The sequence below is a fragment of the Dermacentor variabilis genome, chromosome 10, assembly GCF_050947875.1.
Source record: "Dermacentor variabilis isolate Ectoservices chromosome 10, ASM5094787v1, whole genome shotgun sequence".
Taxonomy (NCBI): Eukaryota; Metazoa; Arthropoda; class Arachnida; order Ixodida; family Ixodidae; genus Dermacentor; species Dermacentor variabilis.
Window position 1 is genome coordinate 3140669 of NC_134577.1, and position 17141 is coordinate 3157809.

The 17141-nt window shown below is 51.2% G+C and overlaps 1 protein-coding gene across 3 annotated transcripts in view; it reads right to left on the minus strand.

The window, feature by feature from the left end:
* The window catches only part of LOC142559728 (uncharacterized), a 370616-nt gene extending 353707 nt beyond the window's left edge, over positions 1-16909 (minus strand). Inside the window, exon 1 of one of the 3 annotated variants that reach the window (XM_075671318.1) lies at positions 16698-16909. In XM_075671318.1, the coding sequence (XP_075527433.1) occupies positions 16698-16755 (58 nt within the window). In that variant the 5' untranslated portion in view covers positions 16756-16909. The remainder of the gene's footprint in view (positions 1-16697) is intronic. The other 2 variants (XM_075671316.1, XM_075671317.1) reach the window with 2 other exon arrangements.
* Between the last annotated feature and the right edge of the window lie 232 nt (positions 16910-17141).

Genomic DNA, 17141 nt, shown 5'->3' on the forward strand with positions numbered 1-17141 from the left:
GGGTTACCAGAAAGGACGTGCATGCCCTACCTTGCATTGATGACGCCCTTGACTGCCTCCACGGTGCTCGCTATTTCTCCTCTATTGACCTTCTCTCCGGCCACTGGCAGATTGCCGTGTCCGATCTCGACCACGAGAAGACTGCTCTTGTAACTCCTGACGGTCTTGATCAATCCAAAGTGATGCCGTTCAGTCTATGTAATGCTCCTGCCACTCGTGAACGCACGGTGGACTACCTTCTTCATGGTTTTAAGTGGTCCACGTGCCTGTGCTACTTGGACGACGTTATAGTATTCTCCCCAACGTTCGCTACGCACTTTGCTCATTCGAGGGTCACTCTGTAGCATCGATTTCAGTAGACAATTCAACCGATCCTCCTCTACCATCGCAGTCGGCAACTTGTACCATCGCCAACTCACAGAAAATGATTCCACCCGACATGCCGTCCGAGCACGCCCGTGCGCTCTACCGCGTCCTGATTTCCTACCAAGATATTTTTTACTTTAACGATCGTCCTTTGGCCCAAACAACAGCTGTTAAACATCGCATTAATACCGGCGATGCCTCTCCTATTCATCGCCACCCGTATCGAGTATCACCGGCTGAGCGTCAAGTTATTCACACCGAAGTTTGCAAAATGCTTGCCAAGAATATTATTGAACCGTCATGTAGTCCATGGGCATCACCTGTTGTGCTGGTAAAAAAAGAAGGATGGCTCATGGCGCTTTTGCGTGGATTATCGGCACCTTAACAGGGTTACCAAAAAGGACGTGTATTGCTCAGCTGTGCACCGGAAGCCCAACTCAAGGCAATCCAGCAGGCCGAAGATGCCGCCAGGGCCCAAGGGCTCGAGGCCGTCATTTAGGTAGAGGCCTAGGTCTCAAATCTGCTGTGCACAAATAAAGTTTATTCCTCCTCCTCCTCCTCCCCTACCTCGGATTGATGACGCCCTTGACTGCCTCCACGGTGCTCGCTATTTCTCCTCTATTGACCTTCGCTCTGGCTATTGGCAGATTGCCGTGGACGATCTCGACCGCGAGAAGACTACCTTTGTAACACCTGACGGTCTTTATCAATTCAAGGTGATGCCGTTCGGCCTATGTAACGCTCCTTCCACTTTTGAACGTATGATGGACCCCCTTCTTCACGGTTTCAAATGGTCCACGTGCCTGTGCTACTTGGACGACGTTATAGTATTCTCTCCAACATTCGCTACGCACCTCGAGCGCCTCTCAGCAGTCCTGGACGTTTTTCGGTGAGCTGTTCTGCAACTCAGCGTATCGGAGTGCCAATTCGGCCGTCGCCAGATTAACTTCCTTGGACATCTCGTTGACGCAAACGGAGTGCAACCGGACCCAGGCAAGATCCATGCTGTTACGCACTTCCCTGTTCCGAAGTGTGTCAAGGATGTGCGCAGCTTCATCGGCCTTTGCTCGTACTTCCGCCGTTTCGTGGAAAATTTCGCGGCCATAGCACGACCACTAACTTAGCTTTTGAATAAAGACGCCCCTTTACAGTGGGGCGATAACGAGGCCTCTGCATTTTCGCTTCTAATCGACCTTCTCACAACGCCTCCCGTTCTGGCCCATTTTGATCCTTCTGCGCCTACCGAAGTCCGTACTGATGCCAGCGGTCACGGAATTGGCGCAGTACTGGCACAACGCCAGCGTGGCCACGATCGTGTTATCACTTACGCCAGCAGGCTCCTCTCGCCCGCGGAGCGCAACTATTCCATCACTGAGCGTGAGTGTCTGGCCCTAGTTTGGGCGGTTGCGAAGTTCCGCCCATACTTATATGGCCGACCCTTTTCCGTTATCACAGACCATCACGTGCTTTGTTGGTTACGCTCATTGAAAGACCCTACAGGACGACTTGGTCACTGGGCTTTACGCCTCCAAGAATATTCGTTCTCTGTCATCTACAAATCTGGCCGACTACACAAGGACGCTGACTGCCTGTCTCGCTACCCGGTAGACGAGCCTGACGACGCCGACACTAGTACCGCCGACGGCATTTTCTCTGTGTCTGCCTTCGCTAACATCGCCGATGAGCAGTATAGAGACCTATCGCTGCGAGTACTCATTGAGCGTCTGCGCTGCGCTCTACACCTACCGACGCATCCGTTCGCCGATATGTCCTCCAGGGCGGCATTCTGTACCGAAGGAACTTCCTCCCTGATGGCCCTGATCTTCTTCTTGTCGTGCCAAAACATCTACGACAGACTGTGCTCTTTGAGATGCATGACGCACCCACTGCAGGACATCTTGGGGTAACCCGCACGTACGACCGCGTCCGCCGCCGCTTCTATTGGCCTGCTCTCGCTCGCTCCGTCCGACACTATGTTGTTGCCTGTGATCCCTGCCAGCGTCGGAAAACACTTCAGGTGCTACCTTCCGGTCATCTCCAGCTGATCACCGTCCCTGTGGAACCGTTCTTTCGTGTTGGATTAGACCTCCTCGGTCCCTTTCCCACGTCATCCTCTGGGAACAAATTGGTAGCCGTCGCAACTGATTACGCCACCCGATACGCTATCACGCGGGCTCTCCCTACCAGTTGCGCCCCTGACGTCGCGGACTTTCTCTTGCGTGATATTATCTTAGTGCATGGCACCCCGCGACAGCTGCTTACTGACCATGGTCGTAACTATATTTTGGAACCACATAAAATTATTGGGCAGGAAGTCAACAACAATACAACATATCCTAGATGAAGATGAAAACAGACTGGAAGGAGAAGCGGCAATAAATTACATCCAAAAATAACAGCAGAATCTTTCCAAGGCAAGGACAAGGTTGTATTTGAAGAGAAAGAGAGCATGAAAGAGACCCAAGTGGAAAAGGAGCCGGTGCTGACAAATTTAGACTGGAAGAAAGCGGAAGACAAAATTCCTAAGCGCACAGCCACAGGGCTAGACGAGGTTCCCGTTAGGCTTAGAAATGAACTAGGACCAAGAGGTAAGGAAGCTCTGGTGAAAGCAGTGGAAAAACTTTAAAAGGTAGACGAATACCAGACAGTTGGCGACAAAGTAGAATGAATTTAATTTATAAAGGTAAGGGGGGAAAGACAAAATTCACTCGTATAGACCATTGACCATTACATCGGTAATATACAGGCTAGCAATGCAGGCAATCAAATTAACGCTTCAAGCATGGGCAGAGAATAATGGCATTTTGGGAGAGCTTCAGAATAGGTAGGCGTTTGGATGATAACTTGTTTGTTCTTACTCAGTGTATTGAAATATCAAAAGCAGAAAGCAGACCGTTGTATGTGGCCTTTTTAGACATTACAGGAGCCTACGACAATGTAGACCGCAACTTTTTGTGGGATATTCTGGAAGGGGAAGACTTGGGTAACGATTGTCTACAGCTTTTGAGAGAGATTTACCTAGAAGATACCGTTTGCGTTGAATGGGAAGGGATGAGGAGCGAGGAGAAAGTTCATATCAACAAGGGACTGAGGCAGGGGTGCCCTTTATCCTCGCTGCTGTTTATGATGTACATGGTTAGGATGGAGAGGGCGCTAGAAGGAAGCAATAACGCGTTTAATCTCTCATACAAACAGGCAAGTACAGTAATAGAGCAGCAACTCCCAGGTTTATTTTATGCAGATGACATTGTGTTGCTAGCTAACAAGCAAAGTGATTTGCAACGTCTGTGGGCAGGAAGGTAACAATTTAGGTTTGAAATTTAGTGTTAGAAAATCAGGTGTTATGGTATTTAATGAAAACAGTGAACAGACAGTGGAGATACAAAGCCAAGATATACCTCGGGTAACAGAATATAAATACTTTGGTATATGGATACACGAAGGCAATAGATATATGGAAACGCAGGAAAAAACCATAACAGAAAAGGGGAAGAGAAATGCAGTCATAATGAAGCACAGAGCGCTATGGGGAAACAATAGGTACGAGGTCCTCCGAGGTATGTGGAAAGGTGTAATGGCTCCAGGACTTACTTTTGGAAATGCAGTTGTTTGCTTTAAATCAGGGGTACAATCAGGACTTGATGGGAACCAAAGGTCAGTGGGTCACCTCGCATTGGGCGCTCACGGGAAGACTAAAAATGAAGCTGTGCAGGGTGATATGGGCTGGACTAGTTTTGAAGTGAGGGAAGCTCGCAGTAAAATTGTGTATGAAGAACGGCTGAGGAATATCGAAGAAAGTAAATGGGCTGGGAGGGTGTTCAGGTATCTGTACAGGAAAAACATTGATTCACAGTGGAGGGAAAGAACTAGGAAGCTTACCAGCAAGTATGCGGCCTGTATGGTGGGCAACATGGCAACAAAGAAGGTCAAGCGGAAAGTCAGAGAAGCTGAAATTATCTCATGGGTGGCGGCAATGGAAAAGAAACCTGCCATGAGTAACTACTTAAAAGGAAAAAACGAAATCAGGAAAGAAACCATTTATGATAACTCAAAGGGAAGCTCATTATTTTTCGAAGCGAGATCGGGATGCCTTAGAACACGCACCTATAAAGCGAGATATAAGAAGGAAGAAGAAGCATGTGCTTGCTGCGGTAAAGCTAGGGAAACGACGGAGCATATCTTATTAGAATGTGAAGACATCTATTCAGCGGTCGATTTAGGCACCACTGGCCTCCTTGAAGCCCTTGGGTTCAGCGGGAGCAGTGGTAAAGCAAACATGTCCGTAATAGGCATTAGTAAGAGGTGAATGGAGGATTGGTGGAAGTAGGGAAACGACAAAAGACGAAGACGTACAAAAGCACAGTTCGCGATTGGGGATCAGAAAATTTGGGCGTGGTAGTTCATAGTGTTTTTTTCTTTTTTCGTTGTTTAACCTAGGTAGGACATTAGGCAGTATACTAGCAAGAGCTTGGTGGAGCAACCCACCACCCCATTGCAAAGTACCCTCATAACACCCATCCATCCATCCATCCATCCATCCATCCATCTGCTAACACCACTTAACAGGGGGGTTACTTGGGCACGGAAAGGTGAAGGCACCATTTATAAAGGATCTATAAACGATCGCAGAAGGTTCTTCCTCTTTGGTTCAGCAAGCAGCGCGGACATCCTGCGTGTGCGCCAACCCATGCTTCTGCGAGATTGTCTCGCGAGGCATCATTCAGACGCGCCACCGCTCGCGTGACCATACGCATGAACGACCAGGCGTTGGTGTCCAGCATGGGGTGAACATATTCGCTCGTTATCTGGTCGCGGCGAGTCGGACTTCCTAGATTTGTCGCGCGCCCATCGGCACGTTTTGCGGATAGCAACTCGGCTAGCAGGCATTGATCTATGAAAGGTGGAATAAATGCCCTTGTGATTGTTTGCACTACTGTGTTGTTGTTCCTTTGTCCGAAGAGCACTGGTGAGGATCCCACATCTGGCGCACAACGTGCATTGAACGATAGTTTTAACAGTTTTGCTTCGTTCGAGACGTTTGTTTGAACCGAAGCGTAGGACTAGCGTGGATTTTTATCGCTAGTGTTGGCGGCATGCTTTCTTGAGCGAGGCAACGGAGGATGTCGTGTGTTTGAACTTGTCAACGTGCTAAGCGTTTTCGCAAGTGTCAGTACGAGAGCCACGTGGTCTACATCCTGGGAGAGTGAGGATTAGCGCCCGAGGGGCATTGACAAGCCTGAAGCGAGTGAGCACGGAAGCCTCGTGGGTGGTACGAATTTCTTATGTAAATAGCTTCTTCTATCTCAGCTGACTCAGATGAAGGCGCGGCTCTGGGAGCCGGGTGGCCGCGGGCCATGGGTGCCGCTACGGGCTGACTGCTATTGCAGCTTGGCACCGGGCACTCCAACACGTCCGGGAAGGTGGGCGCCGTCAACTCGGATGCTGTGTGCACTGAGTGGGGTAGGACCACCTAACAGAGTTGACGTCTCCTCGCGGCTACCTGTTTTGCGCCAATTTTGGGTGTTTATTTTTCTTTGTATGCCGGTTGTTGTCAGCTAGGGTAGCGACGCTTTAGGCCTAAGGCTTTACGACGCTGCCTGTTGCACGTGGAAGGACACAACCTAGTGGACCATGGCATTGGGGTGTTGTACGTAGCTTCCCTCATTTTAGTTAGCCTCGCACGAACTGAAATTACTCGTTTGACTCAAGGAAGTGAGCTTCGTTCACGTGAACTTAGCATCTGAGTAGCTGCCCGATCTTTTGCGAGCCAAGCTGAACATCGTACCACGTGGGCGATGCGCATGCAGAGTTCCTCTCCCTTGCACTACTTCAGCGTTTGCCGAGTGCATTGAGTGTACATAGCGTGAGCGGAGTCACTCCTGGTTTGCTGTCACCTGCATATCGTCTGCGCTGCTGTGGCCGGTTCGGTGCAGTGACTTCGGCGGCCGCCTGTATCCAGCTCGCAACCCTCGGCGGCAGATAAAAGAGCTGGCGGTCACCAACAGCTACGGCGGCTCTCGCCAGCAGGGCGCGTCAGCGTGAGCGACGCTTGCTCATACAGACTACTAGCTACGTCGCCGTTTCCAGAGTCCTGGCCTGGAATCGTGCCGTCGAGTCCGCAGAGCTGCTGCTGTGACCAGTGGACGCTAGCGGTGTACCCAAGGACAATGTTGGCTCGCATGTTATGGACAGCATGTGGACATTTCCTCGGCGCGGCCACTGTTCCATGTACTACCTTGTTCGCGAAGCTTGCGTTGATGTTAGACCGTGTGACGTGTTCCGCCGGAATAGAATATGTAGTGATTTAAGGTTGGGGGGATGCGAGGATGCACGACTCTCACGCGTCCCCTGATATGTTGTTTTCTCGCATAGCTCCTGTCTCCTGTAATCCGGCTTCTCAGCGTGGCTTGATCCCCGCGGCAGTCGGTGTGGTTGAAACGCATCGCGAGAGATGGCGCGAGTGTGGCTCGCCTAACACCACTTAACAGCGGGGTTACTTGGGTGCGGAACGGAGAAGGCTCTTCCTTTTTGGTTTGGGATCGGCAAGCGACGCAGACGTCCCGCACGTGCGCCGATCCATGCTTCTGCGAGACGGTCTCGCGAGGAGTAATTCAGACGTGCCACCATTCGCGTGACCGTACGCGCGAACGACCAGGCATTGGTGTCCAGCATGGGGCGAACATATTTGCTTGTTATCCGGTCGCGGTGAGTTGGACTTCCTGGATTTGTCGCGTGCCTATCGGCATGTTTTGTGGATAGCAACTCAGCTAGCAGGCACTGATCTATGAAAGGTGCAATAAATGCCCTTGTGATTGTCTGCACTACTATGTTGTCGTTCCTTTGTCCCAAGAGCACAGGTGAGGATCCCATAAGCCAGATAACCAAAATAATGCAACCACATAATTGTGCTTTAGCATACAAAAACTGCCAACAGTGGCTGTCAATTTTGCATTGACTACTGCTGTTTCACCTACAATGGCTACGCATGACTGCACTTTGAAATGCAAACTGCTAAAGGTGCCTTTCAAACGTGCCCCGACTACTATTATTTCATCACAGGGCCCGTCATGCCCAATGGTGGCTGCCCAATAAGAGTATTTTGGGCCTTCTGACATGGCATTATTCATCTCAACAGGCTGGAAACAACAGTAGATGCAGCAGAACTAATTGGAAGCAGGCCGCCTAACGGGCATGTTGCTCTCCATTGCTCTTATTTGTTCAAGTGGCTTGATGAAATTAACAATGACTGTGCGGTGGAGTAAACCAAGCCGACGGTGTGTTTCTGTTATTGCTTGGCTACAGATATTGTAGCCTTTAAGGGCATGTAAAGCTTTACGATGGCTCCAACACGACTGCTATTGTTTTCCTTTCGACACGCAGGCTGCCAACATTGACGGTCAATTTCGCCTCGGCTGCTGCTACTTCACCATAGAGCCCGTCAACTCGAAAATGGCTGCCCTAGTGAGCAATTTGGGTCTCACTAAGCTAATGATGTTTTATAACTGTTCTCTTATTTACATTATTTGCCTGAGCCGAATAACCAAAATAAACAATGCAACCAGATGAATGTGCTTTGGCGTGCAGGCTGCTAACAGTGGCTGTCAATTTCGCGTTGACTACTGCTTTTTCGTGTCAAGCTGGACAGTGGCTGCCCGAATAAACATGTGGCGACACACTCCGCGCAGATTTCTGCGCACCCTCCGTCTTCTTATCATCTGGCCCAGCCTAACACAGCTGCACGCAGGATTGCATGGTCGATAAACCATAGCGCCACCGCCACGTCACCCGAGGTATGCGTCACCGATGGTGGCTATAAAAACAGGCTGCCTGGCTGAGAAAGACCGCCTTCTACCTTCCGTTACTGGGACGAACGTAGCGTTGGTATGCCCGTCCGCTGCCATCGTTAGTCGAATAAAGAAGCGTTACGTTTTTATGTTGGGATTCGTCCTTCGGCAGACACGACATTCCACATCTGGTGACCCGGACAACGAACAAGAACACATTGCCATGGACGAACAAGATGCCCTTCAACGACAGCTGGAACTTCTCAACAGACAGCTTCACGCGCATCAAGAGGTGATCCAGAAGCAAGAGCAACAGCTTCAGGATCGGCACGACCAACCCGATGGTTCCGTGCAGCAGCATCCTGCCGGCTCCGCCGAGGACGTCAGAACCCCAGCAGATGGCATCCCGCACGCTACCCCGCACGGCGTCTGGCGTGTCGCTGTCAAGCTTCCGCCGTTTTGGGCCGACTCGCCGGAGGTATGGTTCACCCAAGTCGAGGCCCAGTTCTCCCTCGCGCACATCACACAAGATTGAACCCGCTACGATTATGTCGTCGCCTACCTTGATGCCGCTACGCCAGCGAGGTCCGGGATATCCTTGCCAACCCACCAACGGCCAACCTTTATGAACACCTCAAGACGGAACTCATTCGCCGCCTGTCACTCTCGGAAGACCAGAAGGTGTGACAACTTCAGTCCGCAGAACTTGCCAAGCGCAAGCCTTCGCAGCTCCTCCGCCACATGCATGCTCTCGCGGGCAACATGGAAGTCCAGGATTCCGTATGCGAGCACTTTGGCTTCAACGACTTCCACCGCACGTCCAGGCAATTCTGCAGGCTCAGCTTACGCTACCTCTCGACCAACTCGCCGGGATCGCTGATCGCGTCATCGAGGTCTCCTTGCCACCGTTGTTGCCCACCGCCCAGGCTGTCGCCGCACCGCTGAACACCATAGAGCTTGCGCGGCGTATCGACGACATCAACCGACAGCTCAGCTCCATTCAACGACGACTGGATCAACGCTCCCCGACGCGCCACTCGCAAAGCCATGGCCAGAACACTACCCCGTCACAGCGGCCTGGTGACGACGACCGGTGTTACTACCATAGACACTTCGGGGACAGAGCATGGCAATGTCGACCACCCTGCTCCGCTAAAAATCAGGGAAACGCCAACGGCAGCTCGTAGCCACGACTGCGAGCTGCCAACCTGGAGGCCGTCGCATCTTCGTCACCGACCAAATTACAAAGCAGCGGTTCCTTGTCGACAGCGGTTCCGACATTTGCTGCTACCCGCGAGCCCACCTTCAAGGTCCCCGTCTTTCTACGTCTTTCGAGCTCAGCGCGGCAAACCGGTCCACTATCAAAACTTACGGCTCGCTCCACCTGCACTTCCAGCTTAAAAACCTTCACCGTGACCTTCATTGGAATTTTGTCATCGCCGACGTCACAGAGCCAATCATCAGCTCAGACTTTTTGGCGCACTACAACCTCCTTCCGGACTGCCGCCACAACCGTCTCATCGACGCGACAACAAGACATTCTGCACCAGGACAGCGAACGACTACCTGCCAGCCAAGCATCAAAGTACTCAGTGTCGAACATAATTCACCTTACCACGCGATCCTCGCCGAATTTCCCAGTTTGACGCGCCCCAGCGGGTTGCCACGCAACATGCAGCACACCACCTTGCACTACATCCGGACCACCCCAGGCCCCCCGGTTTTCTGTCGCACCCGTCGGCTTGCCCCGGACCGCATGCGCATAGCCAAAGCAGAGTTCGAAGCCATGCTCCGAGAGGGAATTGCCCGCTCCTCCGACGGCCCATGGGCCTCGCCACTCCACCTCGTCCCTAAGAAGACCGAAGGCTGGCGGCCCTGTGGGGACTACCGTGCCCTCAACGCCCTCACAATTCCGGACAGGTACCCCGTTGTCACATACAGGACTTCGCCCATTGCATTTCCGGCTGCCACGTTTTTTCCGTGCTAGACTTGGTCAAGGCCTACACGCAGATACCCATCAATCCGGACGACGTCCCGAAAACTGCAATTATTACTCCTTTCGGCTTGTTCGAGTTTCCCTTCATGAGCTTTGGCCCGAGAAACGCTGGACAAACCTTTCAACGCTTCATCGACGAAGTCGTCCACGGCCTCGACTTCTGCTTCGTCTATCTTGACGACATATTGGTCTTTTCCCGCAACACCGACGAACACCACAGGCACCTTCGTCTGCTTTTCCAACGCCTCGATGACCACGGCTTACTCGTCAATGTCCCAAAGAGCACACTCGGCGATTCAGTCGTCAAATTCCTCGGCCATGAAGTCTCATCAGAGGGAACTCGACCCTTACCTCAACGCACCTCAGACATGCAAAATTACACTCAACCAACCAGCGCTAAAGACCTTCGCCGTTTCTTCGGCATGCTGAACCTTTACAGGCGTTTCTTGCCACACGCAGCCGACTACCAGGCTCCCCTCCATGGTGCCTTGGCTGGTCTACGAGGAAACCAAACCGTCACATGGACACTGGCTTTAACGGAGCTTTTCAAAAAATGCAAAGCTGCTCTTTGTACCGCCAAACTTCTCTCCCATCCTGTGCCAGACGCTCCCTTGGGGCTCTTCACGGACGCCTCTAGCATCGCCGTAGGCGCCGCCCTTATGCAGCACGTAGACAACATCTGGCATCCCTTGGCGTTCTTCTCCAAGAAACTCTCAGCTCGCAAAACGTCCTCTTCTGCGGCCAGTCCCACCGACGAAACCACGACCCCCACGCCGTCGAGTTCGCCAGCTTACTACAGAGAACTTCTGGCGATATACGAAGCAGTTCAGCACTTTCGCCACATTCTCGAAGCACAACACTGCACTATCTACACCGACCATAAACCTTTGACCTACGCCTTCTTTCAGCGCCGCGACAAACTTCCGCTGGTCCAGCAGAACCAGCTCTCGTTCATCGCCCAGTTTACCACCGACATCCAACATGTCAGCGGGAAGGACAACGAGGTCGCCGACACGCTTTCACGCGTGGCAGCTATTAGCCCTTCGCAGATAACAGCTGATGTCCTCGCCGAGGGTCAGACTGCGGACGCTGAACTGCAGGAGCTTCTTAAGGGCGGGTCCTCGCTACAGCTGCAGCAAGTCCCCATACCTGAATCGACAGAGACTATCTACTGTGACATATCAACAGCACGAAGCAGGCCTTACGTGCCCCTTTCGCATCGCCGTGGCCTCTTTAACCAGCTACATAATCTCAGCCATCCCGGTATACGCGCCTCTGCACGCCTCGTGGCTGACCGCTATGTCTGGCCCTCCGTGCAGCGGGATTGCCGCACCTGGGCACGCTCCTGCATTCAATGCAAGCGCGCTAAAGTCACCAGGCATGTCACTTCACCACTCGGCGCATTCCCCCAGACCTCTGGTCGGTTTCAACACGTCCACCTTGATATCATAGGGCCCTTGCCTCCAGCTGGACGCTATCGCTACTGCCTCACCGCCATCGATCGGTACACTCGATGGCCTGAGGCATGGCCCCTTGAGGGAATCACTGCGGAAGACGTCGCCTCGTCACCACCAACCAAGGACGACAGTTCGAATCTCACCTTTTCCGGCTGCTCGGGCTGACCATCGGGTTCGAACGCTCGCGGACCACCAGCTACCACCCATGTGCCAACGGAATGATCGAACGTTTCCACCGACAGTTCAAAGCAGCCATCTTGTGCCACCCGGACTCAACCTGGCGTGAAGCCATCCCAGCCGTCACCCTAGGTCTTCGCGCCACCTTCAAGCCCGACATTCAGGCTACACCTGCAGAGCTCGTATACGGGGAACCCCTCCGTCTCCCAGGCGAATTTCTCACCGCACCGCCATTCACCACCGCGACATCAGATCCCACCGATTTCATCGCCTGGCTCCGACGCACCATCGCTGCCCTACGCCCGTCACCTGCAGCTCACCACTGTAAGACCGTCCCCTTCGTCTTCAAGGATCTGACAACGTGCTCGCACACTTTTCTCCGCGACGACACCGTCCGCCGGCCTTTACAGCCACCTTACAGCGGACCCTACCCAGTTCTCTGTCACGACGACAAAAGCTTCACCCTGCGCATTAAAGGGAACGCCGTCCGCGTCTCTATCGACCGGCTGAAGCCGGCCTACACGGATTCCGCCGAACCAGGGAATACCAGTACACCCACAGACGTCCATCCACAACCGCCGACATCGCAGCCTGCTTCTGTCAGTACACGCAGCGGATGTCGCGTACGCTGCCCAGATTTTTTCAAGCCCTGAGGCTCTCCACTCCGTGGGGGGGTGATGTGGCGACACACTCCGCGCACATTTCTGCGCACCCTCCGTCTTCTTATCATCTGGCCCAGCATAACACAGCTGCACGCTAGACTGCATGGTCGATAAAACATAGCGCCACCGCCACGTCACCCGAGGTATGCGTCACCGACGGTGGCTATAAAAACAGGCTGCCTGGCTGAGAAAGACTGCCTTCTACCTTCCACTACTGGGACGAACGTAGCGTTGGTATGCCCATCCGCTGCCATCGTTAGTCGAATAAAGAAGCATTACGTTTTTATGTTGGGATTCGTCCTTCGGCAGACACGACATCCCACAAACATTTTGGGCCCCACATAGTTATTCAGGGTTAATAATTGTATTTGCGTTTGAGCACGTTTCCATGCCAGTACTTATATTGAGCACAATCTGTGCAGGACGTTGCTTTTTTCAGAATTGAGCTTCCATTAAAAGGAATATGTCACCAAATGAACTGCTTATTTATTTGAGAGGTCATGGGAGGATGGTTACTGCTGCGAACCCACCGGCAAAGTTTTGGTAGCCCTACTAAGGGCTGACATTTTGTTAATAAGTAGCTGTTATGCTTCGTCGAGTGGCTCAATGGCGGACAGCTCGCAGTCGGAGTCGCTTTCTTCAGTGTCATCTTCACCCACTTGGATGACGATGGGTTGGATGTGGTCACTCCGAGACGTGTCAAGCCTGAACTTTGCCTCCAGGTCCATCACGTAGTGAATGTTCTTCCTCCAGTCTTCCGCCATTAAGTGTTTCATTTTTTTCCCTCAAGACGTCTTCGACTGCTGTCTGCAGCGATGCCATTTTCACCTTTGCCCACATGAGCTCGATAGGATTAAATCTGCAGTGGTACGGTGGGAGCCTGAGTACAACGCAACACCCCTTTCAACTGCATTGTCTACAATGTAGCTCAGAAAGTGTGGCTTTACAGATGCTACCAACTCAAACAGCAGCTTTTTCATGATCCTTTTGCTGTAGATGATGTTTTTGATTTCGAGGCACTCCTGTATTTTTCCCTTCTTCCAAGCTGTCGTCGGCAATTTCTCTTTTTGCCGGGTATGGTAAGGTGCATTGTCCAAAACAATGACGCTACCAGCTGGCAACTTTTGCAGAAAGTCAGTAAATCATCCCCGTAGCTATTGCCGTCCATTTCTTCGTGGTAGTCACCTGTTTTTTGGCCTTGGAATTCATCTAAGCAGCTGTCGACGAAGCCATCCTCGCTGCCGATGTGCGTCACAATCAGGCACTGACTTTTTCCAGAAGGTTGTTTCAAACCCGTCGACATCGACAAGCCATTTGTTCGAGCGTACAGGAATCCGCGCTTCTGTACCACGGTGTCTGTCCACATAATCGACCGAGTGTGTCTCGCCGTCAACCATGTCTTGCTCAGGAAAAAGATCTTTCGGCCTTCCACCCGTTAGCACTCCAAATCACGAAGGTAGCGATTCCGCCATTCAGCAATGTCATCCCGGTCGATAAGCAGCGAATTGTGGCTCCTCTTCTCGTGCTTGAATCCGATCTCGACAAGCATTCGACGGACTGTACACCACTTCTGTTATGGGAGATCCATACGCTTCGAGAACCTTCCTGCCTCGACCGTATCATCGCCCCAGGTTTGCAATGGTTGCGATAAATGCATTGTTTTATATAAGTACTTTTTCAACAGCAATTGATTCATTTTAAGCTTGGAAAACAAGTTGTGGATGCGCCGTGTACATGTGAACAAGCACAAACGCCTTGCAGAGCTGCTCTTTCTACTTTTAAACGAGAAGAAAGGGGGTTAACCGAGGGGCCCGATTTTTATTAGTCATATCATAAGAAGCCAACAAACACTGACACCAAGGACAACATAGGGGAAATTACTTGTGCTTAATAAATGAAATAATGAAACGATAAATTAATGGAAATTAAAGTGGATGAAAAAACAACTTGCCACAGGTGGGAACCAAACCCACAACCTTCGCATTTCGCGTGCGATGCTCTACCAATTGAGCTACCGCGGCGCTGTTTCCCCATCCACTTTCTTGGGTATTTATGTGTCCTAGTAGAACCCTGGGGTTGTTAGCCAGCGCCACCACTCACAGACCTTGGCGGCGGACGTGGAACGTCCTTTTCGTGGGTTCGGTTCCCACCTGTGGCAAGTTGTTTTTTGATCCACTTTAATTTCCATTAATTTATCGTTTCATTATTTCATTTATTAAGCACAAGTAATTTCCCCTATGTTGTCCTTGGTGTCAGTGTTTGTTGGCTTCTTATGATATGACTAATAAAAATCGGGCCCCTCGGTTAACCCCCTTTCTTCTCGTTTATTACATAACGAGGGCCTTCAATCCGGCTACATTGATGCCTTCAGGTAGCATATGTGGGTTTATTGACCAGTTGCCTTCACCCAAAAAAGATCACGTTCTCGTGACGCCTGCGGCAAAAAAGGACGTTCCATGTCCGCCGCCAAGGTCTGTGAGTGGTGGCGCTGGCTAACACTCCCAGGGTTCTACTAGGACGCCGCGGTAGCTCAATTGGTAGAGCATCGCACGCGAAATGCGAAGGCTGTGGGTTCGGTTCCCACCTGCGGCAAGTTGTTTTTTCATCTACTTTAATTTCCATTAATTTATCGTTTTTTCATTCCATTTATTAAGCACAACTAATTTCCCCTATGTTGTCCTTGGTTTCAGTGTTTGTTGGCTTCTTATGATCTTTCTGCTTTTGTCACTTGCAATGAAGCTAAGAGCAGATGACAGGCAGCGTTGTAGAAGGCACGGGGTTATTTTTCTGTCGCTATCCGGCATGTGCTGCAGCACATGAGAGCTCTACTAAACGAGTCATTAAAATACAAAAGCCTTTATTTATACCGAGAATTACGCGTTTCAGGAGCACGATTTCCCGAGCGGGACAATTTTAGTCGAGGAGGCAATCAGCTGTCGCGCTTCGGTCATCTGGGCGGGGCCTCCCCTTTTTCCTAAAGTTGTATCCGACTTCTAGTATTTGAAGTAGTAAGATGACCGACTTGCTCAACAGTCAACTATTCTCGACTTCTAGGGTCGGGGAAATGCCCTCTTCCCAATGCTCTCCCCTCACCACGGTGACCTACTTTCGCGCCGTCACCGGGCCGAAGGACACGCACCGTTTCGACTTTATCAGGTCTATCGCGTAACGCGAGTGTCGTCACCTAAATAGTACATATCTTACACAGTGGCCTCGAGCAAACACTTTTCGCTGTGTGTTCTGCCACGGCCGCTGGATTTAAAAAAAGAAAAAAGTGCGGCCTGCCGCGCGTAAATGAAAACGCTGCCAACCGCCGCGGCGCCACCAGTAGGGAACTGTTGTCCGAGATCGGCGTAGAAAATGCCCCAGGAATGCGCTTGGCACGCCGTCATCCGTGGAAGCCGACGCATCCCATGCTCGACGGCTTGCGCCGTTCGACCCAGCTTAAGCGACCGAGAATGCAACTATGATGCAACTACGGCTATCTATAAACGTTGACTACGGCTGTGACGTTCATTTCTATTGTTAGGCCAGACGCGGCAGGCTGCACTTTTTTTCTGTCTAGCAGTTGTGTACTACGCAGATAAAACACTTTTACCATCACATCACGACTGTCGTAGGCCTTAAAATTAAATTATGGGGTTTTACGTGCCAAAACCACGATTTGATTATGAGGCACGCCATAGTGGGGGGACTCCAGAAATCTGGACCGCTTGGAGTTATTTAACGTGCGCTCAAATGTAATTCACGGGTGTTTTCGCATTTCGCCTCCATGGAAATGCGGCTGCCGTGGCCGAGATTTTATCCCGGTACCTCGTGCTTAGCAGCCTTGAACATCACCGCCAAATATCGTAAATGAACGCAAACGGCGCAGAAAGCTTCGTCTGCATAGATTCCCGCAGTATACGTGGGATCTGCAAAATTTTTGCTTTCGAAACACCCGCGTTCACTTCGCAGTTCACGTGCATTCCGGTTTGGCCCCTCGTTTTTTTTTTTTTTTTTTCTTCTTCTCTCCGTGCGCGGGAAACCGCCCCTCTGCACTAGCTCGCCTTTCACTAGTGGTAGGTACAATTTACCCTCTTATATTTGATTGTTGGTGTACTGTGGAGGAAGTCCGATTCGCGGGATGCAATATATCCGTTCAAATAGGGGTGCGGCCAGCCTGGCAAATTGCAACTTTCATTCACAAATCAACACGTCACGAGACCGTCAAAAAAGAAGAGCCGTGGGAGAACACACTCGTTTCTCAACTTACCGAACCGAACCAACTCGATGGAGTCATCTTTCTGCGACAGTGAAATCACGTTATACATAGCAGTAGTCAGAACTTTAGTCAGAACTGTATGCTGTAGCAATGACTGTTGAGTGTTGACCGTATGTTGACTGTAGGCGTACTGTAGGCATCACAGGCATGCTGTAAGCCCAGAGGGCGAAAAAATCGTCCGCGCGGGGGAGATGGTTTTCGGCGCACACTTGTCGAGGTCGAGAGAGCAATAGGGAGGAGAAAAAAAAAAAGAGAGAGAAAATGCTAATATTATCGTTTTATTGTTAAAGACTACAGTTAGAGCATTTATTTGTTGCTGCGTTTTAAAATCGAAAATGACTGTCGGCGCATGCACACGCGTGCACGCAATGGGGAGAATCGATGTGGTTCCTTGTGGCTGTGTGGTAGTGGAGTACTGCTGTGTAGTATCTGCGA